General features: G+C 37.3%; 1 protein-coding gene across 1 annotated transcript in view; it reads left to right on the top strand.

Moving 5' to 3' along the window:
- The first annotated feature begins 440 nt into the window (after positions 1-440).
- Positions 441-17,650, top strand: part of LOC122787937 (uroplakin-3b-like) — a 126,773-nt gene continuing 109,563 nt past the window's right edge. Inside the window, exon 1 of the mRNA XM_044054864.1 lies at positions 441-483. Coding sequence (XP_043910799.1) covers positions 441-483 — 43 coding nt within the window. The remainder of the gene's footprint in view (positions 484-17,650) is intronic.

The following is a 17,650-nucleotide window of genomic DNA, read 5'->3' as shown; positions in this document are numbered from 1 at the left end:
TCTCAAAAAACTCCAGCTTTACTGAGTTGCATATCGCCTATTCAGAGGCAATCTATGCCAAACATACAAAGCTATGTCAAAACCAGAGCTGTTGGACATGCTCCACTTAAAGAAATCCCAATCCCTCTGAGCTACACACTCTAGGGACCTAAACCTTGTCACCACAATAAACAGAACATGCTGGAGGGATAGATTCCTGTCCCAGAGACTTCCCATACTCTGGAACAAGCTACCTATCTATATCAAACAAAGCTTCTCATTAGCACTCTTCAAGAAAAATCTTGATGACTGGATGGGAAATAGGAAATTCACCATGGGGATCACCTCTGTGTTTCTGCTCAACAGGGGCACAGGAAAATAATTTTCTTGGGTGGCAAAAGCCAGGGTACCTTTTTGACTAGCCTAGTACCTACCTATTAACCTATGAACCTATAAGAGAAATGATTGCTGTAGAAGAGCTCATGCAAGCAACTAGCAAGAACAGTAAGCATGCTTTTGTTAATACTTCTATCTAGTATGTTTAATGAGTGGTGTATGTGTTGATGTCTTTGGTCATTTGACAAACAGCTCTTTTAATGGAGGTGGCTGTTAAGTATTCAGGCTTCATTTAGTGGGGACTTGATGTATGCCTGTACCTCATTATGTCCTAAATCTCATTCAATCTTAGCTTAGTGGAAACTACAAAGAGACTATATTTCTTTACCAACTTTTTCTTCAAATTTTCATTATTGAAAGGTGTCTTATGATTCATTATATTCTTTACACTATGTAGATATATTTTATGGTTCAATCTTGATTTTTTTTATTTCAAAATGCAGCTGTGAGTTTAGCACTCTCCTGTTGCTATGGACACAGACTAAAGATAAACATTTGTAGTTGTCGATCGACTGACTTTAATTGTTTTCTTTTGTGGGGAACATTTCAGAAAATGAATTGTCCTGAAGACGTATTCAGGGGAATAACTGATGATTTATTAAATGCTACACAAATACAAGAACAGTACTAGGCAAGCGATCGCAGGGACTATGACAGGCCTATCCATATAGATATTTAAGTATACACACTTAAATGTTCTCGCCACCTTTTATGAGATGAGCAGTTAATAGTGCCCAGCCATACCTCTCAGCTTGTTAGAACAAGAAATTTGGATAAAGCCATACATAAAAGTGGGACAAAGGCTCAAAAATAGGAACAATTTTTAAATCTTGCTCTTTCACACTTAGAAAGTTGATAGAATAACAGGTTTTGCATTAGCATGAATTTTCTGATGGACATGAAGTCTGAAACTCAAATGTCTGTCATTATTTTTTAACTTCAGTCTTTATTTACAACTAAGTTGCCAAAAAAAACACAATTTTATGAAAAATGGACCAAAAATATGAGGCCAAAATTTGGACATTCTGCAAAAATCTGTACAGTTGAGAGGTATGCTCACCACCCAAATTAAGTCTGGCATTACATGCTAACCCTGTTGTAAGTTTATGTCTTCCCATGTAATCACCAAGACTGTCCTTAAAGGCAGACATAATAGTACTGTGTTTGACCTGAGGTGGTAACTTATTCCATAGGCTGGGAATATGTTGAGTGTTAATAACATATCCCTCCAGCGAAGTCTTGTTTATTTGTTGCTGTAAATTTAGGTCCCTCCTAGGGGTGTTTGTAAAGCCACTGGTTTTGAAAAGAAACAGGAGGTCAAATAGGATCGTTCTTTCCATGGCTTGAAAAGTGAGACACAGGTAACCTTGAAGCAGCTAGTAGGCTTTTAGATGTTTCTGTTTTTACAAACTAAATGGTCTGGGATTATAGAACACATGTTTAGAGGGTTAAGGATGTGAACCTTTAATTAAATATCTGCCCTGTTCTGAGTTTGGTTCCCTCAGTTTCCATTTCCATAATTTGCAACTCTAAGCCATTTAATCAACCATACCAGTGCTCCTGTGTTATCCAGAAAAACAGGCACATCTGTCTCGTGTTTTTACTTGGTTAAAAAGTAATTAAAATTATACTGTAAGAATACAGGAAAGGCTTAATCAAAATAAGATCCAATGATATTACACTATTGTGCATATTTCCATCCTGCTAAAAAGAGTGCAAGCAAAACAAACCAGGACATCAATATTTTATACAAGCAAACATAAATTGTGGTAACAATCAGAAATAATACACAACAAAAATGGACTGATATTGCACCTTTGAGGCAACATCTGAAAAAAATGATTTCCAGTTTGAGATATAAAAATGAAATGCTAAAAGCTGTGAATGCAATGAAGAAAGATTTCCAGCTTGAGATACAGAGAAAAAAAATCTTAAAAGCTGAGAATGCATTGAAGAACCTTCTGCAGAAGTGGGTGGATTCAAAAGTAGTGGGATAACTCAAAGTGATGTAGACAGAGATGATGAAGGCAAATTATTGAGGAAAAAAAAGTAAGGTGGGTACAAATTAGATTACAGTGGCAGATTGTTTGTACAGTAGGATGAGGGGCAGCTTCTGGGCAAATTAATTCCATGATGAGTTTTACTAATTCTCCAAACAAGGAAAAAGGCTAGTCGCAATATCTATGTTGTCAACAGTTTCATTCAGATTTTTGATTCCTGTACCAAAAGAACAACAGAGAATAGGCAATGCAAAGTAAGAAACACAGACACATCTTGGCACACACACACACACACACACACACACACACACACACACACACACACACACACACACACACACACACACACACAAACACACACACACATATATATATATATATATATATATATATATATATATATATATATATACACACACACACACACACACATATATATATATATATATATATATATATATATACACATATATATATATTTTCTCATTTCCATCATACTAGCATTTTGTGGCACGTTTATATGGTGTTATATTTTATTGTTACATATTTGTTATCTAGGTGGGTCTGTTACACTAGTATTTGCTTGGGTTCAGCCTCTGGGTATCACTTAACTGTGCAGTCTATCTAGGCCTAAAGCCTAACACAAACAGATTCAGTACTGGCAGCTAGGCCCACTGTCCCTGCTTTGCTTTATCTAACAGCTGCAGAGTTGTATAGTGATGTAAGCATGCTACAGACATTTCTACACTGTTCTGTTCTGCAAAAGATATTGACCGGATTTTGTAGGCTTACCTTCTCCATATTTTAGCTACTTCTGGTAGTTTCTTATATTAAGACTACACTGTCTCCTATCTGGGAGAGTAAAGTAATTCTCCAGCCATTCAGATCTTTGATGCCTAAGGTATACTCACAAACCTAATCATTGGACATTATATGACACTCCTGGTTTGCTTGTCTGGGTTTGTGTGTTCTTATTTAACAACTTTGATACTCTTTCTGTGACCCTTAGAATCATATTATATCTAACCCATGTATTCTTAAATCCCATGATTACCTTACCTTCAATCACTTTCTCCAGCACTTCCACTTATCAGTCACCTTTACTGTGAAGCAAAGCTGTAGCAAAGGAGTTTGGCATCCTAAAATAACATACCCATTTGGCATGCTCACTATCTATAAGTGATCACAATTACTTAGTAAAAGATTTAAAACTGCCATAATGTTTAAAGGTAGCAACAAGTTATTACATTTCTACATTAATAAATATTTTTATAAATTTTCTGTGTTGCCATTAAGCATGGATCAGTAAGTGTATAAAATATCGACAGTTTACAAGCTATCAAACTGTTCTGTATTTTTTCTTAATGTAGCAAATTCTGATCAATGCCCCCTTCAAATTAGCACTTGGAGCAGTTGCTCTCTCTGCAGCAATCTTCCTACAGTATTGATGCAAAGAAATTAGCTCAGTTTCATCCTACACTGTTCTTTTTTATTAATTTTTTTTCAGATAATAGTGGTTGCATTATAACTAATTGTGGACTATTATCCTGTGATACAGTTGCCTGTTCTCTGCAGATTGCGGCTGTATTTTCCTGTTGCTCAAAATACCATAAATGATTTTATCTGCATATTGAGATATACAGTAAACGAATGTAATGCATTTCATTGTGTGAAGTATTGTGTGGTATATGAGAAAATACTGTGCAAAGAGTTCTGTAACGGGCATGAGGGGCTGTGGTTCTGTGTTGGGAGATGTTGAAACCTGGTGATCTCAGCAGTGTGACTATGACATGGTCAAAGCCTTTACCAAGACACATGTAAATCACAATGCTTAATATAACATATTAAACTAGCATATTAATTTCAGCTCAGTGAAAGCCACAGTGCCATATTGCAAGCAATTGTTCGAACAAAGCCAAAAGAGCTGTAATGATATTTAATCAAAAGGATCATGCCCAGATATCATCCATGCCGAAATGTGAATGTAGCCATCTCAGGGTAAATTATCTGATGGGGTCTGTCTGTCCTGTTTTGTACCTAATACAGTAGCTTGAATCAATTCCTCAGATATATCTGATGCCTGGAAAGTATAGAAATTGTGATGCTAAGCTTTGTTTTGGGTGTTTCAGACAATCTAAGTTCAGCTAGTTCTTCACATACTTTGGTGAGCATGGGGAGTGGGGTTTCTGCACTTTAACTACATGTTGGGCATATTTTCTTGCCTTTTAAGCATGTACTAGGATAAAAACCATTGCAGCAGAGCCTTGGTTTCACATGAAATGGTCTTCTTCAAATTTGTAAACATGGTTGGAATGTCATCTGGATCTTTAAATATTAGCTATGGAAGGGTCTTCATGTGTTCATAGGTTCATAGGTTCATAGGTAGGTACTAGGCTATCGGCCCAAGGGCCTACGTAAGCCTAGCCAGCAAGGTACCATAGCTTACGCCACCCAAGAAAGTTATTTTCCTGTGCCACTGTCCAGCAGAGACACAGAAGTGATCCCCGGGGTGTATTTCCTATTTCCCAATTAAAACTCTAAAGATACCCCAAACATTTTTGTTAGATCCCTCTTTTGAATTTGTCTTCATGCAATACAGGCAAACAAGAACCAGAATCCCTTTGCTGTAAAGTTGGGAAACAGTGTTTAACAAAGTAGCCAGCATCACTTGCAAAACACAGCATAACATTTTTTTTGGGGGGGATGACTATATGCATACTGTCATAATTTGTTTTTATGTTAACACTTGCCAGCCAGATAGCCATGTGGGAAATCACCATACTGAATATGACTACAGAGTTCTAACATATGCTGTATATGGCAATCATGTGAACTATCAAAGCTCCATACATACACACATTGGAAATAATGCCCTGTGCACCTACAACTTACTTGGCAGTTCATGGAATTCTAGCCTTTTCTACTAATATAACTACAGTAAACTCTAAGTTAACTGGAACTCAAGCAACCCGCACTCTCAAGCAACCAGCAAAAAAAAAAAAAAAAATTGAAGAAATACAGTACAATTTTTATGTGTTGCACTTTCTGCCTCCCCCCCGAGAAACATACCTTATGTTTTTAGAGTTTTAGAGTTTTAAAAAGGAAGATAGGAATAAATACCCTCTCTCCCCAACCTGACAACAAGTCAGTTTACTTTATATGGTTGTGGGCCAGGTAGAGCCGTTATTGCCACAAGAGTGCAGTCTATGGCAGCAGAGTGGTCTCCTAGATAAATACTGTTGTACCATGACATAAAACTAAGCTTGAAGAAATGACTTGGTCACATGATGTTGTAAGTAGCACTTTTTTAATTCCCACCCACTGAAACTCATGGAGCTCACAGATTTTACCCCAAAGGTCCATGTCTGTTGCACCACAGATTCCTCAGTTACTTCTTGTTGAGTACTTCCAGATATAATCCTTCACTGGATGGGTCCCCTGACTCCTCAGAGACTTAGCCTGTTTTGCAACTGACATATAGCCCTGGGGGATGATACATTCACAGACTCTGACCCCATGGAGCGTCATGCAGATGATGACTGGTCACAAACCCCAGTAAGCCTTCCTAGTAAGAGGAGAAATGACCACTGGCCACTTAATCCTATTCCCTCTGTCCAGCTCTACCAGTATTAGAGTCCACATCCAGACTTGGCTAGTCAGAGACATGAAAGGATGCACTGTCTCTATGCTATTGGGCAGCTTTGTAAGAACCATTTCTGATTGGCCACCTTTGTATGCCATCCATCTTTTGCATACCTATCCATAACTTTTGTTGTTGTTATAGACCTTTGTATCAGGTGTGGCAAGGTGGGTACTCAGAACAGAAAGAATAATTTCACTAAAGAAGACAGTGAGGTCCTCCTAAATGCCATTCACACTGATAATCATTCCTACTGCAATATGAAAGAATAGAGATGTATAGGATAGGTGGCACATGGTGGTTCTGGCAGACAGTAATGCCACCAGAGGCCATACTGAGTGTATGTTCAAAAGTCACAGGAAAGTCAGCAACATGAGCCATATGATGAGGAATAAGGCCCAGGAACTATGCCTGTTGAGCAGAGTAGGAGATCAATGACATGTGGCCCAGATGAGATGTTTGTGACCCATTTACTAGAGGCATTGGTGCACTGAATTTTTTTTGGGGGGGGCATGTTGGGGGAGCACTACTTCCACTAGGTAAGTGGAATAGCATTGAGTATTTACATAGTCCAGCACTATATCCATATAATAGGTGGTCATATAAATCCTTTAAATGACAGGAAATGCATGACCAGCAGGACAACTCACAGAAGTGGGCAGGCAGCCGTGTCACTGCATCCACCACTCTATGAACTTCCATGCTGGACACACTAGCAGGTGAGTGGGAGCTACTGCACATGTGCTTTGGTATTCTATGCATGCACATATGTGTAGTCTGTCACTCCTCTCACATCCCATAGGTGATGCTTCCACAAAACGGTACAGGAAGTACCATGATGTTACCTGTGGACATATCAGTGCCCATGTTGTAGAATGCTAAACTGGGCTGTAGCCAGGACAGCAGTGTCTATTGTTCAGTATGATATGCATAATAACATCAAGGCCAGTAAGACCATACCTGGACTTTGTAAAATGTATGCAGCAGGAGCCACAACATGTACATCTAAGGATGCATCAAGACTTGGACACTGGTTGTGCATGCAGGTGACTGACCAAGGGCCATGATATGGTGCACACAGCTGTAACTGGAGGCAATTTAGCTAGTTATGTGGGAACACCTTACAGGACAGAGTCTACACCGAACAATTAATGGGATGGACAACAGAACATGTGAAATGAGTGTTGGTCAGAGATATAACTATAGGTGAAAAAGGAACAGGAGACTTTACTTCTCCAGCTGTGCAGACAAATATTACCTGCCTCACACACACTGATAATATGTTTCACAGGCTCAACATATCACTCATTACCATACATTATGCATTGTCTGGTGTGCTGTAAGGTAATATGGGTGGTCTGCATCACGCCACCACTGGTCCAAAGAGCTTTGTAAGCAGGATCCATGCTATCCCTGTCTCCTGTTGCCTAATCAACAAGACCACATAACAGGCCATCAGTTATGGATAAAAGCCCTGCAGACTCTGGGTAGGATGCATGGAAATGGTCAGCATGGAGAGCACTGCACAGTGTGGTGCTGACACCACACTACACATGCCAAACACATTACATGCCACTGCACCAGTAAACAGCCCACATACAGGTGACATTTGCATGGGAACGGTATCAGATTCCACAGAAAAACATCCTATACTCACACCCTAACAATCATTAGATACTTTCCTGAGCACTTTTACGATTAGTTCTCATTCTAGAGTCATGCTTTACAAATGTATTTTTTCCTGCTATTGGAGCATATGCATGTCAATCCATGCCCTACAAATAAGTTATATTTTCAGTAAACCTTAATAATGATAAGTTAGTACACAAAGAATGCCGATTACACTTGTGAATCTATAAAAAACATTGTTTTATGCATCTTTTAGAGCTATAATGCTATAGTCTGATAATAGAGCACATGCAGCATCCACCATGGAAGAAAACCAGGAAAAAGTAACAGCTTTAGAAGCTGCAAAACACTTTACAGTGCTACACAAAACTGGCAGATTTAAATGTTTAATAGATTTTTAAAGCTATTAATCCATCAGAGGCACATTCAGCTTCTGGATGCTGTTTTGGTGGAGGTATTAAGCCTGTTATAGCTTTCAGCACAGTAAAACATTATTTTTTTTCTTTAGTTTTCCCTAACTTGCAGTACATTACCTCAGTGTCACTGCTCGACAGAGGCACAGCAAAATAATGGGTATAGTTCCCCATACTAAAGGGGTGGCGTAAGCCACAAAACTATGGGCTAGGCTTGTAAATGCCCTCGGGCAGATAGCCTAGTATGAACCTATGAACCTATGAACATGGAGGCAGCTAAAGATCCATGTGCTACAAACCCCCCCCCCAAAAAAAAAACAAAACAAAACAAAAAAAATCATAACCGTTAATGTGTTCTCAAACTACATTCAAGAAACTCACCTCTTGAGCCTTGCATTTGAGGTATATTTGTTGAATACTTTTCTCAAACACATTAACAAATTTGTTATGTTCTGTGACTCAGTCATAACCTTTTATATTCTGTACAATAACATAGTTAACTGCCTCACCCAGTTAACACGGCATAGACACTGGGAAAACTGCAAATCTTCATTTCTGCCTATATGTGTGGGGGTCTTACAAGGCTCAACTCTGTGCCATTTAAGATCTTCATAAATGAAATGCATACTTCCATAGAAATAATAGTTGCTATGCAGATGATTTAACATTAATATATTCTGCATCTTCTATAGACCACCCATAATACTTAACACTCACAAAAAGAAAAACTTTTTTCTCTCCAGAAAATTGGTACAAAGAGTCATAGTTGCTAGAAGATTAGAAAATAATAAATAAATACATTGATTATCTTTTTTTCTATCTCAATACAAGAAAAATTAAATAAATAACATAAAATAAAACATCCTTCATACAATAACAGCATCATTGAACAAGTAAATCAGTCCAAACCAGTCTAAGTTATTATTAACAACAATGTAACATTTGTCTAGTGTATTACCCATAATAGAAAAGTTGGACTGCAATTCAAAGCCAGGCACATCTTGCAGAATATGCTCTCTTAACAACAATTCACTTCCTTCTACTCCTTTCTGTTTTATGTGCCTTCTGTCATAAACCATATGCAACCAGCCTAGCTACACAAACTAGAGCAATGCCAAACATAATAGCTAAAATTGGGGCAAATGATCCAAACAGAATCCAACACTGTACTGCACTATAGAACATATACTGGTTAGAATTATAACATGCAAAAAAGAAATAGTAGGCAGCGTCACCAAAGGCAGAGCACATCAAAGTACAAAATTCAGAGAAAGAACGGTTCTGCCACCAATCCTGCTAAAAACTTGAAACTTGAAAACTTTTAATAAAAATAAAACAATGATAAAATAAAACACACTGGCTCATAAACCGGATAAGCGCTTTTGGTGTAATACCTTTTTCAAATCCTCACTTTTGAAAAAGGTATTACACCAAAAGCGCTTATCTGGTTTATGAGCCATGTGTTTTATTTTATCATTGTTTTATTTTTATTAAAAGTTTTCAAGTTTCAAGTTTTTAGCAGGATTGGTGGCAGAACTGTTCTTTACTGAGAATTACAACATGCACTGATAATATTTCAACTAATATAGGGCAGGCATCTCATTCTAAATAGACTAGAAGGATGTTCTGCTGTACGTAACCTAGTAAAAAAAGATAATTTACTAAGATAACCAAGATTTTAGTGTCAGAAATGCATACATACATACATACATACATACATGCATATATTCATAAATACTGGAAATCAGTCGCAAATGATGTAGGGAACCAAACCTTAAAAATCCATAAAATGGCTAAACAAAGCTGTCTATCAAATGGGTTTGTTTATGTGCTGTATCATACTGTCACAGCCATAAAATAGTCCATCCAATTTTCATTGTTAGTAAACAAATTGTTATCCACAAAGCATAATCAAATAATCTGCCTCCCCAATTAACTCCTTTCATCATCATCAGTAATACAAGCCCTTTGCATTTTCCTCTCATATGTTTCCTTCATATCTTTCTTCTATTTTTCCAAAATATATGTCTTTGTCTCCATATACTGAAAATGTATTCTTTGTACTATATCTCCATATCCTCATCTTTTTCATAAATATAATGATATGTCTTGTCTATACCTGTGTCTCCATAGCTTGGAATCTTGTTTCATTCCTCTCCAATTTTTATCTTTTTGTTGCTTTAATTATTTTTTCATAACTTCCCTCACTGTATATCACAAAGAATGAAACAGCTTAGTGCATATGCATAATGTCATATATAAATTATATTGTCTGTATATTTATTTATTTATACTGATGAAACTACTTAATTGTTTATGTTATCTTTATTTACAATGCCATATATATTCTGCTTCCTATTAGCATATATATATATATATATATATATATATATATATATATATATATATATATATATATGTATATATATATATATATATATATATATATATACACATATAAATGTTATTCCTTCTTATCCACGTATTTAATTTTGTGGTTATATACTCTTTTTCTGTTTGCATACATATTTATTTTCATCATACTTATCTTTTATTTTATTATGCAGCTTATCTTCTTGGGCCTCTTTTGAAAATAAATAACAGTCTGGTCATGCAATCCTGTTAAACAAATGCAAATAAATTTATAAACAAAAATATAGCAAAACTTTCTTCCTGAAATTACTTATTTCAGCACACAAAAAAGTCACATTGTTCAAATAAGTATTTCAGATGATTTTGCATCCTCTAGGGTATAATTTCTGGAAGCATAGGCCATAAATCAACATTTGAGTATGAAGTGTATAATTAATATGTGCACACCTGTAATCAGTTATGATTAAACTACATTGAATTAAATGGGTCAGATCACTTACAAATAATAAAAGGTTAGAGGTTTTATGTTTACATGATCTTATGAACGGACAGCATCAACTTGATTTAAACTCATATTTCACATATGGGTTTCAACACAAATAATCATTAAGACTTATTAGCTTTAAACATTTAGTTTGTGCATGCCAAATCTCTTCAAAAACAAGATGTCTCCACAACAATATCTGTTAGATATATGGCTATGGATGTCTAATAACTGTAGGCCATATTGTGCTTAGCCTCAAGTTTGAGCTCAGATTTATTAAGGTACCTGAATGCAATCACCATCACATTTCTAAACAGAAATAACATTGGTGTTAAGTGTGCACAGTAAAATGAAGTCTTACATATAGATAAAACCACATAGCTGTTTAAAACTATGTGATGTCTTTTAGGGACCTCTAGTATCCAGAAAATATGGATGATTCCCTGGTATAAAGAGATTCTAAAGTTGTAGAGCCTGCTGACAGAAAGAACATATACTAGACCCTAGCCCTACTGTAAAACCTCCAATAATCAAAGGAAAGAGGAATGCAAAGTTCTATCCACACAAAAAGGGCCCATAAGCTCCCTGAGAAATGAGAGCCCATCTCATGAAGGGCTAAATAAACTAAAATCATAACTTTAAAGATTATACGAGACAGATCTGGCAACCAATGCAGGCTGTGCAGGTGCAAAATACTATGGAGGTAAATACAAGCAGCTACGATAATTCTGCAGTAGCTGCACGTGATAAAGCTCACTGTTAGGCAACTCCAGATACAAGGAGTTACAGTAATCAAGCCAGGATGAAACCAGGGCATGTACCACCATGCAAATATCCACAGGGGGAAGTACCTAACTTTTGGCTAAAATTATTAACATCTTTGCACGAGGATTTAGCCATGAGTTAGAACTATTTATATGGGCACCTCAAACAGAAACCGCACTGGTTAACAACAGGAAAAATAATGCTCTTACTTAAGAGTGAACCTGCAAGCTACCCTAAAAATTATAGACCAATAACTTGTCTTCCAACGACGTATAAACTATACATGGGAATTGACGGCGACAGAGTTTATAGTCATTTAGAAGAAAACTCAATTATGGCAGTAGAACAAAACGGCAATAAAAGAAAGCCATATGAAACAAAGGATCATTTGTTGTTAAAGTTATACTGGAGAACTGTAAAAAGGGGAAGAATCTAAGTATGGCATGGATTGACTATAAAAAAGCATCTGACAGTATCCCACATTCACGGATAAAAGAGTGCTTAAAAATGTATAAGATACACCCTACATTGATTGACTACATTACAGTAACCAAGAAACAATGGCAGACCACTTTGCAATTAAGCCATGATAAGGGACAGATTATTATCCCAGGGATAAAAATCCAAATGGGGATATTCCATGGTGACTCTCTGTCATTGTTGCTATTTTGCCTTGCCATTAATCCATTAAGCTGTTTACTTAACAGCTTAGGCCATGGCTACAATTTGGCTCCTAGAAAACAACAAAGTCTAATGGCTTCTCATCTTCTCTTTCTCGATGATTTAAAACTGTATAGCTCATCAGATGAGGAATTGAAAGCACAGCTGCAGGTTGTCAAAAGTTTTTCAGATGATATTGGAATGTCATTTGGTTTTGATAAATGTGCAAAAGCAACCTTTAAAAAAGGAAAACTGCAGCACCAGGAAAACATCAGTTTGGGACAAGAATGTGATATAAAAGAACCTGAGCAAATGGGAGTATATAAATACTTGGGAGTTGATGAAGGATCAGCAATAAAACATGAACAAATGTGAATAAAACTCAGTAAGGAATACTTTAGAAGACTTAAATTAATCCTGAGAACAGCACTGACATCTAGGAACAAGATCCAAGCTATAAATCAGTTTGCTCTTCCTTGTCCTAACTTATAGTTTTGGATTGATTGACTGGCCCCAAAAAGTGTTGGACAGATTGGATATTAAAACAAGAAGGATGCTTCATGCTCACCAAATGATTTATAAAAATCAATGTATACCAAGATTATATATTCCCCGTTCCGAAGGAGGGATGGGCCTCCTTGAAATTGATTACATGTATACATCTGCAATCGTGGGATTCCACACATATCTACTGACCTCACAAGATCTAAATGTAGTGAAAGTTTTGATACATGAGGAGAATAAATCTAAGATGATGTCTCTGCTTAATTTAGCAGAAGCATATCAACGTCAAGCAGGAATAGAAATCAAGCCAGAAGTGGATAAAAACCAGGCAGCAACTGAATGTGCCAAAAACAAAAGAAAGAATGTAAGGTGAAGGACCAGACGAGAAGGCAAAAAATGTGGAAAAAGCCTAAATATAGTTGCAAGTATAGAAAACTTCTAGAAGAGCCTCATGTTGATCAAGAACAAATGCAGGAATGGTTAAGGAGAGGCGAATTCAAACCAAGAAATGAAAGGTTAATATTGGCAGCCCAAGACAGTGGGCTATGTACACGTTGGTTTACAAAGTCCATTGAACATGTGGGAGAAACAGACATATGTAGGTTTTGTAAAACCGAATTGGAAACAGTCACACATGTTGTCGCTGGGTGTGATGCGCTAATGGCAGAGGGACTGTATACGGAAAGGCATAATAATGTGGCAAGACTGTTACACTGGAGATTGTGCTAACTTTATGGTATCGAAGTGGTTGAAAAACACTGGAAACATGAGCCACAAAGAATCATAGAAAATTATGAAGTTTATATCACATGGGATCACCCAATACCAACAGTTCAAAAGATAGATGCTAGAAAACTGGATATAGTGGTCGAAGAAAGGAAGGCAAAAGTAGCTTTGCTCATTGAAATCCCCACACCCAGTGACTACAGTTTCTTGCTTAGAAAGGATAACAAAGTCAAAAAATACCTGGATCAGCAGGCATAAACGAGAGCCATGTGGAAGAAGGATACCTAGGCAGTTCCAATAGTAGTAGGAGCAACGGGTCTTATAAAAAATAATTTACAATTGTATTTAAATATGTTGCCAATTCATGTAACACTGTACGAATTGCAGAAGGAGTCATTACTGGGCATATTGCAGGTGCTGCGAAGAGCACTTTTGGCTGACATCAAAGAGTGAAACAATGCCTCATGAACTTTAATCGTACTTTGACTTAGGAATGAGGTCCATTCCCATCATGGTGTTAGAAACCCAAAAGACTTGGAGAAATTAAAAACAGAAGAAGCTGCTCAATATGAGATATGTCTCTTAGGTGGAATCAAGATGTTCATGTAATAGATTACATCCAGTCCCTGAACTTCAATCTGTCTGTAACCACCACATCAGGATTGTCAGTCTTCTTCATGAGTAACAGCTTATTTGCATTATAAATGGCAGTTGGATTGAAAGCAGATCAGTTTCAGTCTCAGGGCAGTTTGAATAGCTGCAAGATTAGTTTTAATGTAATTCAGCCACAGATAAGTGGTAGTCATCCATATTTAGATGTATTACAAATTATCACCTAAGGAATCTGCCATATTCAATTAATTCTGAGGAAGACAGAGATAAAGCTGTGCATTGTGATTGTGTAACAGTGGTACTGAAGACCTCTCTCCCAATGAATTCTCTTAATGGGAGCATATGCCTAAAGAACAGCAAAAGATTTAAACTAGAATTTTGTGGAACCCCACATACAATGGGATAAAAATAAGTATTAATCCCACACATTATTTGTTCAGTATTCCCTGAAAGTTATGAAGAAAAACACTTTAGGACAGCCCTTAGCTCCACAGTTAGCCCACACATGGTTCAGTGGAATGCCATAATTCCCCATGTTTAAACTAGAAGAGCAATCAAATAAGACCAAAATGCAGTTGATCCTTTGCCAGAAGGAGATCATCCAAGACCTGAATAAGGACCATCTTATTGCTATGTCTAGTGTATAAAGTAGACTGGAGTGGCTCATGAACACTGTATTGTTATAAAATGGAATCAGGTTGTGTGTACACGACCTTCTGTATACACTTACCTACAAAGTAAAGGTTAAATGTAGTTAGAGATGGGAACAATATTTACCTAAATAATTAGGATGCAAATTATGCTTTTTCAAGTGTCAAAATGGAATCTGCATCTAGAAAGTGTTGTTATTTTTGTTTGTTTGTATGCTTTTCATTCTATGAAAATCAGATATAAAATAATGCAAAACATGTATATGCTGTCCATTGTCTGATGCAAACTTCAGTGGATAAAAGACATGTTTATAATGTGAGAACAAACAAAAGCCAAGAAGTGTTTGATAGAAACCGTAGGAATCATGGTTGTGGGGATGGATTCATATGCAGAAGGGTATGGGAAATTATGTTAATAATGACATACTTTCTTTGTTTCCATATATTAAAAAAGTTCACAGTACTTCAGAGAACTGAGATCAGCTGCATGGACACACGTATTACTATTAACAGGAATATGAAGTGATGGATCTGTAGTGCGAATAATGAGTGTATAATGATAATGGACAACTGTCGTTATCTCAAAATGAAGACAGATTTAATTTTTTAGAAGAATTGCCAGAGGATTACCCACCTTTGTGGTGGTAGTGGGACTGTTTACATTAGCAAACCAGACCCCTCTTCATGATACTTTGAAAGGAGAATGAATAAGTCTCACATACTATATTGTAACACTAGGTACCATGCATTACATTCTGGAAAATGTTTCACCCTGTTGGAAAATGTAGCTGCTGACTTTATATCTGGATTTCATGTTTGCAACTGGAGATCCACCAGTATCATGGTAAAGGTACTTAGGTTTCAATGGAAATGGAGAGTGCAGTGTGCATACTGTAAACACTTTTTTTAGAATAAATACTAATGATGCTAACAGTGAACCAATTACTAACAAAAGATGTACATCTGGATACAGACATCTCTCAAAACTAGGATGCTAGAGAACAAGTACCCAGGATTCTTGCTGAAAAGGGTATACATGTGCTGAGAAGGGAACATTAGGTTAGGTGTGGTGTGCTACTAGGTACTGTAGTTTTTTGGTAGTATTTTAATGTGTCCCAGTGAGAGACATAACCTGCTGGGATACACAGAGATATACTACAGCTCTGCACTTCACAGCAAGCCTTGTGCAGCTCAGCTGAGCTAAATGAAGGCATTGAAGGACATTAAATATCCAAATAGAGACATATAGTGCTTCAGTGCAATGAGCTGTGCTTCAGGCTACATAAATGACCAGTGTCACAAATATCCAGTAAAACTATACAAGTAGACCCAGCCATGCAGTCAAATTCATATACAGACGTACAAGGCACAAGCCATACAGTGGTCATACTCCACATCACACAACCCTGAGAGAACAGAAAACATTCTTGGGTGGATGTATCTCCAATGCAATGCTTATATTAGCTAGGCTACATGGGTTAATGCATCCTTTGGTAAGATGACACAAAGTTCCACAGAAAACTAAGTATCCATATAGTAGTTGCTGTTGCACTACTATGTGTGAACCCATGTTTGATGCACAAAAAGGAAAGAAACAGGTGTAGACGCAAACAGTTAAAAGTGGAAGAGCAGAAAGGCACAAAATGGCAACATATAGGAATGGATAGGATGTGGTAAAGGTTAACAAAGAACCTTTTTTACATGGATAAAACCTCTTTTTTATTTTTGTACATATAGAGGGAGAAAAAAGGGAAGAGGGAAAGTGTGAAAGTGAAACAGGTAGGAAAGGCGATAGGAGAGTACTCAGGAGCGGGATAGGAGAGTACTCAGGAGCAGACAGATACATAAAGAGCAGTACAGGCAAATGGGGTAGAAGTGCACAAATAGAATGGGGAGACATGGGATGGATTGAGGCAAACAGAGGGCAGAAAAATGGTAATGGGAAGGGTTGGACAATGTATGGACTATGGGGTTGGACAGAAAGAGGAAGAGAGCAAAATGGCTTGGGATATGATGGGGTATGAGCAGGGCCAGATCCAGCACTAGGCAACCTGGGCAGTTGTCTAGAGCCCATTTGCTGGCTGGAGGGGGCAGCCACAACATTAATTAAAAAAAAAAATTTCAGCATCTGCTTTAAGATCCTACTCTCAGTGCCTGCGTACACCTGCTGATGTATAAACAAGATCCTGCTCTCAGTGTCTATGCATCTGCTGCTGCGTTTAAAATTTCCTGCTTGCTATAGTTAGAAAGCAAACTGGACATAGTCTTTCTTACTGATGCCAGTAAGAAAGCAGACTGAACATAATACATAGTGTACAAGATTTAATTTCCAGAAATGACACGAAAGATTTATGTAAGAAGTGGATATGCAAATGCAAGCTGCTGCTGCATCTTTCTATAACCACAATATTAGGCACAGGAGAGATTTTCCACATACAGTGGGTATATATTTGTAGGTACTTTGTGTGTGTGTGTGTGTGTGTGTGTGTGTGTGTGTGTGTGTGTGTGTGTGTGTGTGTGTGTGTGTGTGTGTGTGTGTGTGTGTGTGTGTGTGTGTGTGTGTGTGTGTGTGTGTGTGTGTGTGTGTGTGTGTGTGTGTGTGTGAAATGTCCTTGTTAGGGTGGGCAGCGTAGTTAAGTTTACAATCAGTCAAACCTGTTCTTGTAACTTTTTAAGTGATGTAGAGTAATCTGCTTTTATTTATTTACACTTATGCAGAACATCTCTGATTGTTGCCTCATATTTATGTCCTGACCCTGAGCAAATCACTTAACCAGACAGTGCTTTAGGGCAACTGGAAATCTGGGCTAGGCTCCTCA

This window comes from Protopterus annectens, chromosome 13.part0 (assembly GCF_019279795.1).
Source record: "Protopterus annectens isolate FY-2018-M chromosome 13.part0, PAN1.0, whole genome shotgun sequence".
NCBI lineage: Eukaryota > Metazoa > Chordata > Ceratodontiformes > Protopteridae > Protopterus > Protopterus annectens.
Note: the sequence above shows the minus strand (reverse complement) of the source record. Positions and strands in the feature narration are given on the sequence as shown.